The sequence below is a fragment of the Siphateles boraxobius genome, unplaced genomic scaffold, assembly GCF_051911475.1.
Source record: "Siphateles boraxobius isolate OS27281-9 unplaced genomic scaffold, OSU_SipBor_1 13, whole genome shotgun sequence".
NCBI classification, from domain to species: domain Eukaryota; kingdom Metazoa; phylum Chordata; class Actinopteri; order Cypriniformes; family Leuciscidae; genus Siphateles; species Siphateles boraxobius.
In genome coordinates, this window is record NW_027508733.1 from 3250323 (window position 1) to 3268328 (window position 18006).

An 18006-nucleotide genomic window follows, 5' to 3' on the forward strand; every position below is an offset into this window, starting at 1 on the left:
AGAACGCTCGCGACGTTGTCATGGTGAACAAGCTCGAGCGTCGCGTTCTCGTCGAGGAAAGATTACGTTGTAAACATGCTAGTACACAACATTTCGGCGTAACGTTACTGCATACTTCAGAGCGATTTATAATGCCTTTACGAGATCTCCGTTTACTTGGTCTTAAGGGCAGACGAGTCTTTATGGTAGAATTTTAGGTGGTTTACCGTTTACTAACTAGTCTAGATGGGGAGTCGAGGAGGGCTGAGGAGTTCAGCTCTGGATCGGGCTAAAGCTCATCTTTCTGGACAGAGAATCTCAAACACTGCGATATCAGCGGATAAACGAGATGTGGTTAGTGTTTATTACACACAGCTGCTCTAGGGAAATTAAACTAACTTTATTTGACTTCGTTTTGTGTTGGTTTAGGGATGGGCATTTAAAAAAAATATTGTATTCGAATATTTGGGATCATAAAAATCAAATATTCGTTTATTTAAATGACGTTTAACGAGAAAGCCGTTACTTTTTTTTAGTTTAAGTTCTTTTTAAGTTTTTGTCACCATCTCTGAACTAGCTTACATTTAGGCAATATACTCATCAAGCTTACTATATATCTTAAGGTTTTCGTTTAGTTGAAAACATTAAACAATATGTGTAAACAAAAAATATAAAGAGCAAAAGCATTATCCACATGCTCGAGTGAGAAATCGAATATTCGTGCACATCCAAAGGGAAAAAAACTTTTACTTGGTAAACTTTCTCAAAGAATAATAACTTTCTACGCCTCTAAAACAACTTTAATTTTCAGCTGACGTCACCGAGGCCGTGCAGTATTAAAAACGTTAACTATTATACGGTTAGATAATAAGTCATTGTTTTACCATAAATGTTGTAGGTAATGATGCTCTCCTTAAGTTTTGCTAATAATGCAGATATATATTGATGTTTAATATTGTCCTAATAAAGGTTAGGGCAATAATGGTGCATAACAATGATAGATTTGAAAAGAAACGCTATCAGTAAAATAAGTGAAGATCCTCTCAAGGGTGGAATTGATTTGAACCTCAACATAAATGACCTGTTTTTGACATTGTTTCTGGTGTGTTAATGTTACAATACGTCTCAGCATGTAATGTTCTTGTTTATTCAGGAAAACTCTTCAAAATTGATGTCTCTGACCAGACAGACCCATGACCTCAGTGACATCCCACCATCACCGAGGGAAAACCAGGACCTTGCGAAGAGTTTCAATATAGGTGGCGGGAGTCGATTTCTGAAGAAGACCTCTAAAAATGCCACAGAAGACAGACAGGCATCCGCTCCTAGTGGAACTCCTGCAGAAACGGATGAATTTAAGTTCATACCTCAACGTAGTTCACAAAGCACGGCTTTGAGTAGACTAGCGCTCATCGAGAACCGCATCAGAAACCAGAAAAGCAAAGGTGACGGGCCCAGTGACCATACACACCTCTCAGAACCACAGGAGACACGTCTATCTGTCCAGTCCAGCAGCGATCTGAGCATGACAGGGACTCGCTTTCTGAAGAAAACACTGTCCGCACCTCAAGAGGAAAAGGTTCCTGAGAGAACGTCTGGTCTAAATGAATATAAAGTAAGGAGAGTCAGTTTAGACAGCGACGAACAGGACATGCGAAGACTTCTAGGAGATTCTTTTAGCCTATCAGAGAGCTCCTTGCCAAATGCAGCGAGGAAGACGAGTCCTCAACCAGTTAAAAAGGTATTGACCCAGTTAAAGGGTCAGGGGCCTCATTTATAACCGTTGCGTACTCACTAAACAGTGCAAATAATGATCAATAAGGCCTATCTGTTTCCATTAAAAATATAAAGCAATTAAAAATACTATTTGACCTGTGTAAAAGATTGAAAAAAACTTTCTCTGAAATGTTTTTTATACTATTTTATTTATTTATTCAAAAACACTCATATTTTCATAATGTCTTGTACCGTTAAACGTGGTATCACGCGGATGAATATGCATATGCAAATGATATGCATAGTAAAACTAGGCGTTGTAAGCTTATTTCGGGGATGAGGCGCATGTGCGCACAAACTTCCACTGACTGGGATTTATGACTGGGAATTTTGCTCAGGTTCTGGCGTACCCACGGTTTTATAAGTATGAATATTTTTTGGCGTACGCCATTTTTAGATTTCAGGCACACGTACACTTTTAGTAAGGATCGTACACATGCAGTTTTATAAATGAGACCCCCAGATGTGCACAAATTTCCCTCACCCTCATGTCCTTCTAAACACGTATGACTATCTTTCTGCTTTTCTCTTTCTCCAGTTATTCAAGAAGAGCAGTGAATCTTCGCCAACCCCTGAAAGACACAAAGTTCTCCACCATAGAAGTGTTTCTCCTTCCCCCAGCAGGCCTGAGTCGCGCATGATCCGGTTCACTGAACGGGCAGTGTCCTCTGAATCTGATCGCAGTGAGATCCGCTCTTTGGATGACCTCTTTCCTGTAGACTCTGATGACACTCTGAGCGAGAGGAGTGCAGTATTGGACGGTAAAACACCCGTCATTTTAACATCTAGCTCATCTTTACTGTTCATTAATAGAATTGTAAGGGCAAAACTTTCTTTTTACCCAGATTTCAAACTCAACGTAATGACACTGGATGATCTTGCCCCTATACCTTTTGCAGCAACTGAAATATCACAAGAAAAGGTTTGTTGAATGTCTAACACGCATATTTCTTAAATCTCCCTGTAGTCAATTATTTTATCCCTTAAAACTCATCTTTGATCACCAAAATTATTTTTTTTTCATGCCTTAAATAGCTTGAATGTAACTCTACACTCTGGCCTCATTTAGTATATGCGGTTTAATTAATATGCAAATGAGCCCCCGCCTCCACTCACTCACAGCACCTCAGAGATCCACTCGTTACACTCAGGTTACTCAACTCAACTTTGTTTATAAAGCACTTTCAACACCAGAAGTGGAACCAAAGTTTTGTACAGAAATATATCAAATAAAAACCAAAACATAAAAACAATGTAAACATATGACATACACTGCTTAAAATAGCATTTTCAAATGCTAAAGCAAACAAATATGTTTTAAGCGCACTCTGAAATACACCCAATATATCAGAAGATTTATCAGACAGAGGAAGGTCATTCCAAAGCCTAGGAGCTGCAACAGAGGACGCCCGATCACCTTTACATTTACCTCTGTTTACAAGGTAGTTTGTGACGTCAGAAACGCCAGAGAGTTCAAACCGTGTTTTTGATTTACTGCAGTTTTGATTTATAAATTTGCACATGGTTTGTCTTCAAGCATATTAAAAACACCACATAGATATATAAACTACATTAAAAGCTTGATTTTCACCACAAGGGGACAATTTATTTAAAAAAAAAAAAAAATCAATTTTTTTTAAATCACAGACAAAAACACAAGCCAGAAAGGAAGACAGGAACAAGAAGTCATCCAACGACATCTTAAAGCTCGCTTCACCACCCACACCGGAAGAAGCCTCGGCAGCCTACGAAAGTGATTTTGAGAGCGAGATCCCCTCAGAGACGCCATCAAGTGCCAGTGATATCTCAGAACGTCTTACAGATGAAGCCAAAGATGCCTCATTGCTCAGCGCGCTCCAGTACAGCTCGTACAAATCCCAGGTCCACGACAATGATGATGATCGTACTTTATCACAATCATCACTGTCATCCAGTCGCCACTCAGACTCTTCCTCGAGGTCTAGCTCGTCCAATGCGACTGTAACCCACGGCCCCAGTCCTGACCGTCGCGTAAAGGAGGTTGCGGTACAGACACAGATGGATGGATTTGCCTACACGTGGTCTTCTGGTAGGTTTCTGTAATCGGTCATTTGAGCACTGCCACACAGTTTCTTTGGGGCATCCCTCAGGGTTATAGTTGAGGGCCACTTTTATTCTTGTTTTAAGGACACGTATGTGGGCGAAAAAACCCTCAAAAACACATCCAAGTCATATTTCAAACTTAAGGCAAGACATCCCAGGTGAATAGGATAAAAAAAATTAACTAATATGTATCAACATTCATCTCGTTAATTGATTACTTTAATAATCTCAACAACAAAAAAAAGACAAGTTTTCTGAAATGTTATGTTTAAATATGCAAATTGGGGATTATCTATTTAAATATGCACTAATGTGCATAAAAGTTTAGAACAAAATCTGAACATTGGATAAAGTCAGGTTCAAAATTCGTTTCATTTTTTTGCTTTGTCAAAGATTTTTACAGAGGGGATTCAGGATATCTCTATTTATCACTCCAGAAAACACAGTCTAAAGTAAATTTTCACCTTTTTTTAGGAATAAAATGTTGTATAAAATCAGGAAAATTATATATGAACAAACCCCTCTGTAAAAGCCTTCAAAATATAGCCTAGATAATAAAACTGTAAAGTTTGGTGTATGTGCAAGGGCTACTGAAGTGGAGATTTCTGACTCAACTTATTTTGAGAAAACGGCCTTTAAAGATATATACTGTAATTGAAACCTACAAACATAGATTAAGTTCTCTAAAAGATACAGTTAAAAGTGTATTTTGGATCTTTTCTTTCCACCAGACTGAAAAAACACTTTAGCTAAAAAGCCCAAAATCTCAAAATTGACAGATGCATGAAAAAACACTGTTTTTTGCCTGTAGTCTCGCCTTAAAGGGTTTGTTCACCCCAAAATGAAAATCTGAGAGCTCCATAGACAGCTTTGCAACTGAAACTTTGACACTTTAAAAAGTTCATGAGGAGATCATAAATCGAATCCATATAAATAGAGCGGTTTAGTCAAAAACATTTGAAGAGACACAATCGCTTTATATGGTGAGCAGATTCATTTTGGGGCATCCCTCAGGATTATAGCCTTGGACCACTTTTGTTCTTGTTCTGAGAGATATTTATGTGGGTGAATCCCACAAAACCAGTCAAGAACATGTTTAGGCCATATTTCATTTCAAATCAAAAGAAAATAAACTCACACCATTGCTGCTCAGGCCCTAAAAAAGAATAGTTTTTGCATTGTGACTATTTTCATGGCATTTTAATCACCTGTTCATCCCAAAGTCCCATTATCAAAGTGTTTTTGTGAGATCGATCTTTATGTTGACCATTTTCCAGGCATGGCTGCCTCTGGTCCGTCACTGGGCATGACGTACGTGGACCCGACTCCAATAGCCAGTCACGCAGTCAGCGCTGAAGCCATAGAGAGTGAGTATACAATATGAATATATCGACCCTTATAAACATGAACCTAAAAAAAACATGAACATTTCAAGTGGTTATTATAAAGAATGAGAACATTTCAGGTACTGAGTGAGTATACATTTTTCTTGTTCAGGAGATGATATAGCTCATTATTTCCTATGCTAACAGGTTTGACAACATATAATCCTGCCATTATTGCACTCAACGACATGTTGCGACAGCAGTTGGCGCTCACAAGATCGTTCATCGACTCCACCAGACGCCATTACAAATCAGTGCACGAGTCCCTGGGGCCTGCTGACTACAAATACACCACACTACAAGATACTAAAGAGGTGAGAACGCATTTTACTGCAATGACAAATTTAATTTGACAAGGAATGAAAATAAGACTGTGATGGATAGAAGTATCATTTAGCCTATATAACACTGATTAATTTTTAATACAGATGTATATTATCTAATTAAATATGCCTGACATCTACCCTGACAATCACTTAAGCAGGGTGCACACTGTTAGAAGACATTTAGGAGTATATTTACCGTATATACACACACACACACACACATATATATATATATACATATATATAAAAAGATGCACGGATATGAAAATTTTGGCCGATACCGATAATCGGTATAAGATTCTTTATGTTTGAAAGCCGATAACCGACATATTGGCCAATAAGTCTAAATTGTTATATAATTTTTGAGAGCCTGATTACAAAAACAAGTCTCACACAAGACATGCCCCAAACACACAATAATAATGTTCTCATTATAATTTTATGTAGCCTATATGACAGACTTGTGCTGCACGTGTTGCACTGAACTGTATTTTCCTTTTTTGAAGTGATTCCAATTATATTTCAATAAATTTAAAACCATCATGGTGAACAGTGTACATCTGAAGAGTCTCAGCTGAAGTAAAACTGAAATAAAACATTATTAACTGAAATAAAACATTATTAATCAGCTTTAATACATCAGACAAATTTTCTTATCGGGCCGATAATAACATTAAAAATTAACACACATTGGCTAATACCGATATGGTGGCCGATATATCTTGCATTCCTAATGATATATATATATAGACAGACATGGGCAGTATTTCAATTAAATGTATTTTAAATACGTATTTAATTACTTTAAATATACAGTCTACACTCACACATATTGCACACTGAACGGCATTAAAGAGAAAATAACTGTGCCTTATGAGATCAATGCACTGTGTTGTCATTCATAAAAGGACATCATAGGCCCTACCTATTATGAAACAGCGCGTCTGTCGTAACTCCACTGAAATCTCCATGCTAAGCAAGCGTTCACAATATAACATCCATCTGCAGTTTTTACACGTTTGTAAACGTATTACATATGAGAAATATTGATTTTGTATAAAATAATCATCAATCCTATTGTTTTTCAGTAATTGCGCACGCAGTGCGATTCTACTATGGAAAAGGCATACGCGGTCAGGGCAGTTAGAGTCTCGTGTGTAAAACAAACCCACACATATAATGATTAATATGATTAATCATATATATTATGATTAAAATGGAATTTTGATTTTGTGACAAATTCTCGGTCTGTTATTTTTACACAAAAATCGCTGCAAAAGATGCTTTCCAACAGGTTTTATCATAGTTTTTGTCCAACTCCATTGACTTGTATTGGGTGTTCTGTGAGGTACGGTATTACTCCGCCGATGGAGACGGAAATGGGGTTGTTTGTATTCTTTCTGTAGTCTTCCAGTAGCGATATCATAGGCTGCGGTATCGTAGGCTCATAGCGTAGGCTACGCTATCCAAACATTGGCAAAGGTGCATTATCGCCACCAACTGGGCTGGAGTGTCTATTATTCAAGCTCTCAACGGAAGAATGTCCGGTTGTGAGGCGTTTGGAAAAATAGGTCCACAGTTTTACAACGAATGGTAAAACACCTGTTGGAAAGCATCTTTTGCAGCGATGTTTGTGTGAGCATATCAGTGAACATCAGAAACCGAAAATTCTCGGGACAGCAGCATGTGTCCAAATTTCAATCTTAACCGTTCTATTTCATCAGAAACGATCTTAAAACAGGGCTTTAAGTGTAAAATACCGAACTTGTTCTTTAAGGCACGAGACTGATCTCATGAAATGGCGTATGTATGACACGCCAATTCATATTTCCATTTTTGGCGTGCTATCAACACGCATAATCGCTTTTCAGTGTGTTTATCAACGCCTTTGACTTAATGTTATATTACTGTATTATGTATATATAGATATATGACCTACCCCAACCCCGTCCCTAAACCTACCCGTCACTGGGGTTAATACCATTTATGAGTGTTCTCCTACCATCCTAGGAAAAAAAAATATCGCTCCACAGATGTAGATATAGATTTTGCTTCGTTTCGCTCAGACATTTAACGGCGTAAACATACACGCGGAATCACTCGGACATTTAATGGCGTAGACATACACGCAAAAGATTTTGGTGTGGAAATACACGCGGATAACTCAAAATGCGTATAGATAACACGCCACTTGACTTGAAAGTGGCGTGTATGTTTACGCAATGTCATGTTGCACGAGTAGAGTAACGGTGATATGGCTACGTATAGCCTACATCAAACACGTTTTGCTATTAAGGGCAGCCTACCACACCATTGATGTGAACTTAGCTATACATGACATTTATGTCAGAGGGAGCTATTTCAGGCCCTTTAGAGATTTAGTGAAATGCCCATACTTTTTTATTTTGCTACTTTGCCATTTTGAATTTACACATTTCTCATATTTGTTTTATTGCTACTATTTGTGTTATTGACCTTTCAGTAATAAAAAAAAAAGACAAGATTATTGTGGGAGTATTTTTGTATTTTCAAAATACTAATTACTTGTATTTTATTTAAATACATTTTTCACATCCGTATTTAGTATTTTATTTTGTTACATTTCATGAGCCAGTATTTGTATTTTGTAACAAAATAGTGTTTGATGTATTTGTGCCCACCTCTGTATATAGAGAGAGATTCTTAATGTTTCTATTGTAATATCTTTCAAGTTTGCTAACAGGAATTTATTTATTTTTCCTGTAGTTCATCCGCGCTCACAGGCCGCCCAAACTAAGTATTGAAGACGCTCTAGAAGAAGTTCTACAGGAAATGCAGGACTATCATTACATGTAAATAAACAGATCAATGTTTTGGATGCATTGTCCATATATCGTAAACAGCCAAAACTTTTCAATCATTGTTAATGCAATACCATGTGCCTAAATAAAACAGCTTTTTTTACTACCTGCTCATCGTGCTTCACATTTTATCAAGACATAAGAATTCATACATAACTTATATGCTTACATAAACACGTGACTTTTTTAAAATGTCTTTATTTTGCTTGTACACAGTCTCAGATTAATCAAACGAAAGGGTTGCGATGATGCAGACATTTCCATGAGTTACAATATGAAGCTTTGATCCATTTCACTACAAAAATGAACTGAAGGCGAGATAAAATCCAAACAAATGTGAAAAACAGCTTTATGACATCTACAGTAAAAAAACAGACCACGTGTGACGGTGATCACTCTGTGCTGGAGGGCTCCTGTGGGTCTCTGCTTACTGAGGACGAAAAAAGACAAACACATTCATATTTGGTCATAATTATAAAATATATAAGTGTGCAAAGTTTAATACTTAGGGGTTTAATCAAACCATTAAGCCCAAGTATGAGCATCAATAATAGTAGTGCTTGACTTGGCAAGCAGGCATTTGCTATTGTAATATGGGACCTATTATGATCTTTTTCCAAAGTCTTGATTTTGTATTTCTTTACTACAATAGGTTTTCCTGATTATTTTCCTCATATTCTCCATTGTTGCGGCTCCTCTCTTCCCAGTCTGTCAGTAACGCTCTGACTAGTTCCTGTCTCGATGAAGCCCCTCCTTCTGAAAAGCCCACTGTGCTCTGATTGGTCGGCTGTATCAGTGTGTTATGATTGGTCAAGGGCTTCGAGTGTGTTTGGGAAATGTCCCGTCCCTTACCATAACCGCCAGTTTAACACACTACTAACTAACTCACCCAGGCTCCGCCCCTTTATTCTGCGTATTCATGATTTAAATGAGGAATATTGTGACGTGTTTGTTCCCGGAAGAAAACTCAAGACTCAAGAAAGATGGAAAACATCATAATAGGACCCCTATTAAACACTCTCTCCCTACCTTTAAAACACATACCTTTTTCTCTTGCTTTCATCCTTGCGACAAAATTGTAGCTTTTGTTTCTCCTGTAGTTCACGTACGGGTCGTCCAGCGCGACTCCCACTCCTTTATACTGGTCCCACTTGTCCCGGATGTCTCCTCCTTTAATGGGATCTTGAATGCCCTGTTCTTTAACTCCAAGACCCCCTGATCCGCTCCAGCCTGGAGGACGAACGGGACAATATTCAGCGCTGCGTCAGCGGAGGCATCGGTTCATACGCAGTCTTCTGGATCACTTACCCATCTTCATGAGCATCTGATGGCCCTTGTTTTCTTCGCCCAGCCTGAGGTCCACGGGGATCGCGGCGGGAGCTGAACCCAACCCAGATGTGGAGCTGCGGAGAGACAGGGGTTCATGTCAACGGCTGATGCTGAACATTCCATTAAAGTTGTGAAATTTGTATCAAAGTCCCTTTAAGACAAGTAATTTCAATCGGCGGCCATCTTTGAAACGCAAGTGCAGCTCCTATCTCTTTGAATGGCGAAACATCAAATTCTTCAAAACTGTTCGCCAAGCTAACGATTAAATTTCATATTTGAAATCACCAATGAAATCTGACAACAATTGTGTTTCTAAACGCTCGGATCATGACAGAAAATGACATTTTTCAGGCTGGATCAAGTTAATGTGTTGTGGAAGCGCGTCTGACTGTTTCTATAGCAACCGGAGCTTCTAACGGCAGCTTCCGTGACACGATGACTTTACCAATCAGTGATTGGCTCTTATTTAGAAGGCGGGACTTATTCCGCTATATTGAGTGTTGTGCTCTTCCCCATTCAAAACCAAACGAGTGACACGTCTTGTGTAATTCTAGTCTTTTTTTGTATCAATTTATGGATTTATTTAAATTTAAATACATTTTCTTTTTTTATAATAGATGGGATGATAGCAATAATCATTCAATCACCACCAATTATTATTTTTTCCACCATGCAGCATAATAAGAAATTTAGCTATAGTTATGATATTTGACTTTGATGTTCAAAATAAATGTGAAGCAGCATTATGACGAACAATCATATATTTTACAATCTGGATGGGATTAGATATATTTAGGAAACCCTAGTTAGCATGTAATCTGCTCTGTAATTTTCCTTAATATTTTAAGTCAAAGCTTTAAATTTGCAAATAGGCTTTTTGAATTAAGTAAAAACATAATTACAGACAATAATGAATTAAATCCTCACAGTAATAACGATACCAAATTAACTGTGGAAAAAAAATCATGCATGTCAAATTCAAATTCAATAACCAACTCAAATGCGAACTGGATTTGGGTAACAAAAGTAGATCCTCTTACGGTGGAGTCGGACTGCGGGATTTTTCGGGCTGGCGACGCTTGTCTGGAGATCGTGACCTGGAGCGAGATCTGGAGCGGGAGCGACTTCGGGACCTGGATCTGGAGCGACTCCTGCTCCTACAGGAGAACGTTTTAAAAACAGTCAACAATTTTCTATAATTGTAAAAAAAAAAAAAAAAAAAGGTTTATATGTAAAAGCAGATGTTTTCACAATACCCGGAGCGAGATCTGGAGTAGGAGCGAGAACGGGAGCGGGATCTGGATCGGGATCTGGAGCGAGAGGATTTGGAAGACCTGGAGCTGGAGGTGGATCGTCCTCGGCTGTGTGACCGACTGCGGGACGAGGGACTCCCTCGGGTGCTGCCACAAAAAAAAACCAAATCATCATATGAAAGGAAACCAGTGAGGAAACAATGAGAATCACTTTTGTTTAGGTCATATATGAATTACAGTGTTATTGTAGAATTAGTTAAATACTATTACAGTATTTATTAATATTTTGATTTTATATTTAATATTTAGGTTTTATTTTATATTTTTATTTTTCATTTCAATTTAATATTAGTTTTACTAATATTGTTGTTTTGTGATTTTTATCAGGTTTGATTATATTTTTCCTCAAGTTACTTCATGTTCCTCAAGCTTTATATCAGTTTTAGTCATTTTAATGTACCATTATAGTCTAAATATTTTGATTTAAGTTTTATTTATATATTTTCAGTTTTAATTTTAATTGAATATTATTGTGTTGTAATTTTTATAAGGTTTTTTAATATTTATGTTTAGTTTAGTTTTATTTCAGTTTTAGTAATTCTTGTATACTATTATAGCATTTAACATTTTTAATCAGATTTTTTATACTTTCAGCATTTTAATTTTAGTTTTACTAATTTTGTTTTGTTGCTTTAATTTATTTATTATTATTTTTCCATTTATATTTAGTTTTTCATGTTTATTGCAGGTTCAGTTTGAGTCATTTTATTCACATATTGTATTTATTCACATTTTAAAGTATTTTATATTTTTTAAATTTAGATTAGGTTTTACAAATTTTTTAGATTATATTTATTTTATTTTTTATATATTAATTTTTTTAGTATACTATTACAGTGGTTTGAATTAATTTTTATTTTTATATTTCCAGCTTTCATTTGAATTTTAGTAACATTGTGTGTTCTTGTAATTATTTATTCGTTTTTTATATTTATATTTAGCTTTTGAGTTTTAGTCTTAGTAATTTTAATACTTCATCTCAAACTTATTTTATTTCAGTTCTAATTTTAATCAAATTTTTCTTTAGTTAAAGTTTTTCCATCAAATATTCATATTTCAGTTTTATTTCAATGAACTAATTTTTGTTAACAGTTTTTGTCAGCGATAACACTGGTATATGCACATACTATATAGATTTCCCACCTGTTGCGTTTGTCTTGATCCTTTTTCCGCCTAGCTCTCATTTTGGCCCGGAAGAACTCGTACAGACCATTCTGTTCCCAACCCTCACTGGAAAAATATAAATTTTCATGTCAATTTAACTGAAGTAACAAATGAAAACAACCAAAACACAGCGTTTGTGTTTGCGTCACCTGTTCCTTGGCCTGTCGTGGGACGGCGGGCTGTAAAACGCCTCCACTGCGGCCAGCAGACGGTCACTAGGGGGCATCGGAGGCGGCAGACGGATGTCTTTGGGGTCCAGAGGCTTATAATCGTGATCTTCAAGCTAATATTAAAGAGAAAGAATCGTACATTGCTAGATAGAGGGCACCACTGCTAAACTCAATGGGGACAAAGACAGAACTATTCAAAGTTGGTCAATAACCACAGAGATATTATTAGAAAAACTAAAACTTTGACTTCCTAATTATGTGTAATTGTTTTAAATAATTTACTTTGGTCTGGTTAATTTCATGGCATCTGTTTTGTAAATAGTTAATTTAACCTGTTATAGAGGCCTATGTTTCTGACACAACAATAAAATGTTGATAAAAAAAAAATTAATAAAGAGAAAGAATCGTGTTTAGGACAAGAACTAACTGCAACTTTCCCATCTGGTGTTAAATGTGAAATAACCTTAACAAGCGGCGCCATGAGTCCCGCCGGCAGGTCGAAGTAGGGCACGTTGGGGACCAGACTGGGGTCGTCCTGACTGACGTGAGCCGGGGTCTGCCGTCGCATGTGTGGCGCCTGGCCGTTAAAGCCGTGAGGAGGCGGTCCGAATTCAGGATGCTGGTTTCCCCCCCACGGAGGAGGATCCGACATTCCCGGAGGGGGAATCCTCTGGTTCGGGTGGTGATGCGGAGGCGGCCCGATCTCTGATATGAGAAAAACATTACAATGTGTAACAAAGCAGAGACTCGAAATGAAAAGTTGAGGCCTACTTAAAGTGCCCCCCTGTGCTGAAAATCCAGCTTTTAATGTTTATATGTCTGTGTGGTGTTTGTTTTTAATGTGTTATAAGACAAACCAGTCAATACCATTTGCTGAGTATTTTCTCCTTAAAACTGCAGTGAACCAAAGACAGTCTCAAAAACACGGTTTGAAATCGCTGGTGGATTTTATATTGGTGTGGAAATTATATTTTAATTAAGAACAATTGTTTCAAAACGTAATGCACTTTAAAAAGCGAATGTCATTTAATTTCAATAAAGATGCAATGCTTGATTTGGTTTATATTTGCTTATTGTGCTCGCTTGCGCCCTCTAGTGTGCATAACAGATAATTCACTACTTTTTTCCTCTTAACATTAAAGGATTAGTTCACCTCAAAATGAAAATTTCCTAATAATTTACTCACCCCAATGTCATCCAAGATATCAATGTCTTTCTTTCCTCAGTGGAAGAGAAATTACATTTTTTGAGGAAAACATTTCTGGATTTTTCTACGAATAATGGACTTCAATGACAACCAGCATTTTGAAGTCCAAATCAATGCAGTTTCAAAGGTCTTTGAAGTGCTTGAAAATGCTGTGCACGATCGCAGCTGAGGAGGGGGGGTCTTGTCTAGCGAAACGATAGGTCATTATATATATATATATATTTTATTTATTTTTTTAAATACAATTGTGCGGATTGAGCTGATCTTCAATGTGCCGGGAACTACATCATCACGTTGAAAGGTCAGGCTCGATTTCGCTGGTGGCAGCGGAAGTACCGCCCCACTCGACCGTGCAAAGGAAGATAGTCCAAATTGTATTGGTCGCTTTGTAAACAGCAGGCCGGAACTTCCGGCTTTTTTTTTTTTTAAATGACCTATCGTTTCGCTAGACAAGACCCTCCTCCTCAGCTGCGATCGTGCACAGCATTTTCAAGCACTTCAAAGACCTTTGAAACTGCATTGATTTGGACTTCAAAACAGTGGTTGTAATTGAAGTCCATTATTCGAAGAAAAATCCAGAAATGTTTTCCTCAAAAAACTTATTTTCTCTTCCACTGAGGAAAGAAAGACATGGATATCTTGGATGACATTGGGGTGAGTAAATTATTAGGACATTTTCATTTTGAGGTGAACTAATCCTTTAAAGGTGCTCTAAGCGATGTCGGGTGACGTCACTTCTTGTTGACGTTCGAAGTATTGTCAAACAAAACGGAGGCTAGCAAGACCCCCCTGCTCCTCATCCGCGCACTAACCCATTTTGGCAGCCCTAGTACGTACTGAACCGTGACTACCGTTACACCCCTGTAATCGAGTATAAACAGAGTTGAGTCTCACCTCCTGGGAAGTCCGCCTGCGGGTAGTCGAACCGGTGTGGCGGATACGGCGGGCGCTCGAAGTGATGTCGGGGGGGAAACTCCTCCTGCATGAAGCGCGGCGGGAAGCGACCGAAGTTGTGCGGCGGTGGCGGCGGCTGGTTGAACGGCGGCGGCTGCTGGTGGGGGGGGAACGGCCCGCGGTAATGTGGTGGACGCTGCATGCGGAAGGGCGGCTCTCTCTGACCCCACGGCGGCGGTTGGTCCGGCTGGTTGCTCCACGGCGGCTGCTCGAACTGGCCGCTCCAGGAGGGCGGGGGCTCGTTCTGGCCACTCCAGGGGCCTCCGGGGCCCCCGTCCCGAGGGCCGCTCCAGTTGGGGTCCCGCTGCTCGTTCCACATGCCCTCGTGGCTGTTCCAGGGCGGACAGGGGGGCGGGACTTGAGTGGGGTCGAATGGAGGCTGGAGGCGGAGATAGATTGTTTTATTTAATGCCATGTCAGCATCTAAGGTTATTTTCATGGCAAAAATACAATAAAACCAAGCAAACAAACAAAAGTCGTCATATTATATATTTTTTTTATTAACATATGATAGAAAAACCTTCTCAGGCATAATCTTACTAAATAAGTCCTTAAGTGAAATACCTTCATAAAAGAGCATTCTACTTGTATTGAACCCTTGACAGTCCAATTGTCAAGAACACACCCTATTTAGGTCACACCAGATCTAGTTTTAAGAGTGATTAAAAGTCTGTTTGAAATTTCCGGATGAATTTCATATCTGGAGGCAGAGACAGTCAAATATTGCATATACAGTCAAACCAAAAATTATTCAGACACCAGCTGGGGCCGGTTGCATAAACTGCTACGACTAGTCTTACAAATTAGTCACCCAGTATTTTTCTTAAAGACTGTTCATACATTTGTTAAGTAATATAAAAACTTAGAATAGACTACTTTGGTAATGAGATGTAAGACTGTGAAGCCCTAACGAACTGCTAGTTGGTCATACTAGTTTTTAAGACAAAGGCTTAACTTAAAGGGGTGGTTCAGGATTTACATTTACATTTATTCATTTAGCTCACGCTTTTACCCAAAGCGACTTACAATTGCTATATTTCAGAGGTTGCACGCCTCTGGAGCAATTAGGGGTTAAGTGTCTTGCTCAGGGACACATTGGTGTCTCACAGTGGATTCGAACCCAGGTCTCTCACACCAAAGGCATGTGTCTTATCCACTGCACCATCACCACCCCTTTTGGGTGATTTTGGACATCTAACCTCATTTCCAAGTTAGCCTGGGTGTTATTTATCAGTGGAGACAGTTTTCAAAAATTTTCATCCAGTCCTTCCAGTTGCATAGTTCGCCGGTGCTAGGCTAGCGTGAGTCAACGGTATCTGCTAGCCTGCCATTAAAAACAGTTTTACCCACTCCACAGTACACCAAAAGCAAATAAATTATAACGCCAGACTATCTATGTAAATGTCTGTTGAGATAATAACATTAGAAATCAAACTACCCTTTCATCGATTTGCAATAGTTATACTTTGTTCCCTGTATTTATTAGCACAGTCTACAGCAGCGGCGGAGTGATATTAAGTTACCTAGGCAACCGAGCGTGCCGGTGCACATGACGATCACGCAAGTCTATTTCTCTGCTGCTGACACTCATCACTACAGAAGCAGAGTATATCACCATGTGCCAATTCCTTCATTTACAAACGAATGTTTCAATATCGTTGGTCAAGGCTACTTCTAGCTAGCTGGACGTCCCGACTGTAGTGCGCTTCTGTTCTGCGTTTACTTTTCGGCGTAGTTCTGCTAACCGGAGAAACTAGTTCCTGTAAATGTAATGCGATCATTGAGATGCAAGACTACTTTGATTTAGGGCTGCAGGAGTAATCGAATTTTAATCACAATCACGATTTTGGCCACCTACGATCAAATTCGCGTGATCGAGCAATATTTAAAATCCGTCATTCCGTTCACAGAACGCTCCGTATCAAAGTTTTTTTTTTCCAAAGCCAATTTAGCGCTCCCTAAACCACTGTCTGATCATGAGCCTCCATGAGCCACAGTGCGCGAGAGAGACCGAGTGTGTCTGGGTCTGCGCGCGAGCGACAGTGCACGGGAGAGACCGGGTGTCCAAGAGCACGCTCGACAGTGCGCGAGTGTGTCTGCGTGCGAGCGAGACCGAGTGTGTCTGCGCGCGAGAGAGACCGAGTGTGTCTGCGCGCGAGAGAGACCGAGTGTGTCTGCGCGCGAGAGAGACCGAGTGTGTCTGCGCGCGAGAGAGACCGAGTGTGTCTGCGCGCGAGAGAGACCGAGTGTGTCTGCGCGCGAGCGAGACCGAGTGTGTCTGCGCGCGAGCGAGACCGAGTGTGTCTGCGCGCGAGCGAGACCGTGTGTGTCTGCGCGCGAGCAAGACCGAGTGTGTCTGCGCGCGAGCGAGACCGAGTGTGTCTGCGCGCGAGCGAGACCGAGTGTGTCTGCGCGAGACCGAGTGTGTCTGCGCGCGAGCGAGACCGAGTGTGTCTGCGCGCGAGCGAGACCGAGTGTGTCTGCGCGCGAGCGAGACCGAGTGTGTCTGCGCGCGAGCGAGACCGAGTGTGTCTGCGCGCGAGCGAGACCGAGTGTGTCTGCGCGCGAGCGAGACCGAGTGTGTCTGCGCGCGAGCGAGACCGAGTGTGTCTGCGCGCGAGCGAGACCGAGTGTGTCTGCGCGCGAGCGAGACCGAGTGTGTCAGCGCGCGAGAGAGAACGAGTGTGTCTGCGCGCGAGAGAGAACGAGTGTGTCTGCGCGCGAGAGAGACCGAGTGTGTCTGCGCGCGAGAGAGACCGAGTGTGTCTGCGCGCGAGAGAGACCGAGTGTGTCTGCGCGCGAGAGAGACCGAGTGTGTCTGCGCGCGAGAGAGACCGAGTGTGTCTGCGCGCGAGAGAGACCGAGTGTGTCTGCGCGCGAGAGAGACCGAGTGTGTCTGCGCGCGAGAGAGACCGAGTGTGTCTGCGCGCGAGAGAGACCGAGTGTGTCTGCGCGCGAGAGAGACCGAGTGTGTCTGCGCGCGAGAGAGACCGAGTGTGTCTGCGCGCGAGAGAGACCGAGTGTGTCTGCGCGCGAGAGAGACCGAGTGTGTCTGCGCGCGAGAGAGACCGAGTGTGTCTGCGCGCGAGAGAGACCGAGTGTGTCTGCGCGCGAGAGAGACCGAGTGTGTCTGCGCGCGAGAGAGACCGAGTGTGTCTGCGCGCGAGAGAGACCGAGTGTGTCTGCGCGCGAGAGAGACCGAGTGTGTCTGCGCGCGAGAGAGACCGAGTGTGTCTGCGCGGGAGAGAGACCGAGTGTGTCTGCGCGCGAGCGATACCGAGTGTGTCTGCGCGGGAGAGAGACCGAGTGTCCAAGAGCACGCTCGACAGTGCGCGAGTGTGTCTGCGTGCGAGCGAGACCGAGTGTGTCTTCGTGCGAGCGATACCGAGTGTGTCTGCGCGGGAGCGATACCGAGTGTGTCTGCGCGCGAGCGATACCGAGTGTGTCTGCGCGCGAGCGACACCGAGTGTGTCTGCGCGCG

The 18006-nt window shown here is 40.8% G+C and overlaps 2 protein-coding genes across 5 annotated transcripts in view; one reads left to right on the forward strand and one right to left on the reverse strand.

The window, feature by feature from the left end:
- cunh19orf44 (chromosome unknown C19orf44 homolog) lies at positions 1-8494 on the forward strand. Its single transcript, XM_077225979.1, has 8 exons — positions 1-333; positions 1133-1720; positions 2294-2516; positions 2601-2677; positions 3403-3823; positions 5115-5204; positions 5370-5536; positions 8294-8494. Exons 1-8 carry the CDS (start codon positions 226-228, stop codon positions 8381-8383), a joined length of 1764 nt encoding a protein of 587 aa, XP_077082094.1. The 5' UTR covers positions 1-225; the 3' UTR covers positions 8384-8494.
- Positions 8055-18006, reverse strand: part of cherp (calcium homeostasis endoplasmic reticulum protein) — a 22831-nt gene continuing 12879 nt past the window's right edge. For all 4 annotated transcript variants that reach the window (XM_077225976.1, XM_077225975.1, XM_077225977.1 and 1 more), the window contains 9 exons: positions 14466-14904; positions 12828-13069; positions 12344-12477; positions 12174-12260; positions 10974-11117; positions 10758-10874; positions 9697-9791; positions 9433-9618; positions 8055-8818 (listed from right to left, as the gene is read on the reverse strand). In XM_077225976.1, coding sequence (XP_077082091.1) covers positions 8781-8818; positions 9433-9618; positions 9697-9791; positions 10758-10874; positions 10974-11117; positions 12174-12260; positions 12344-12477; positions 12828-13069; positions 14466-14904 — 1482 coding nt within the window. In that variant the 3' untranslated portion in view covers positions 8055-8780. The remainder of the gene's footprint in view (positions 8819-9432; positions 9619-9696; positions 9792-10757; positions 10875-10973; positions 11118-12173; positions 12261-12343; positions 12478-12827; positions 13070-14465; positions 14905-18006) is intronic.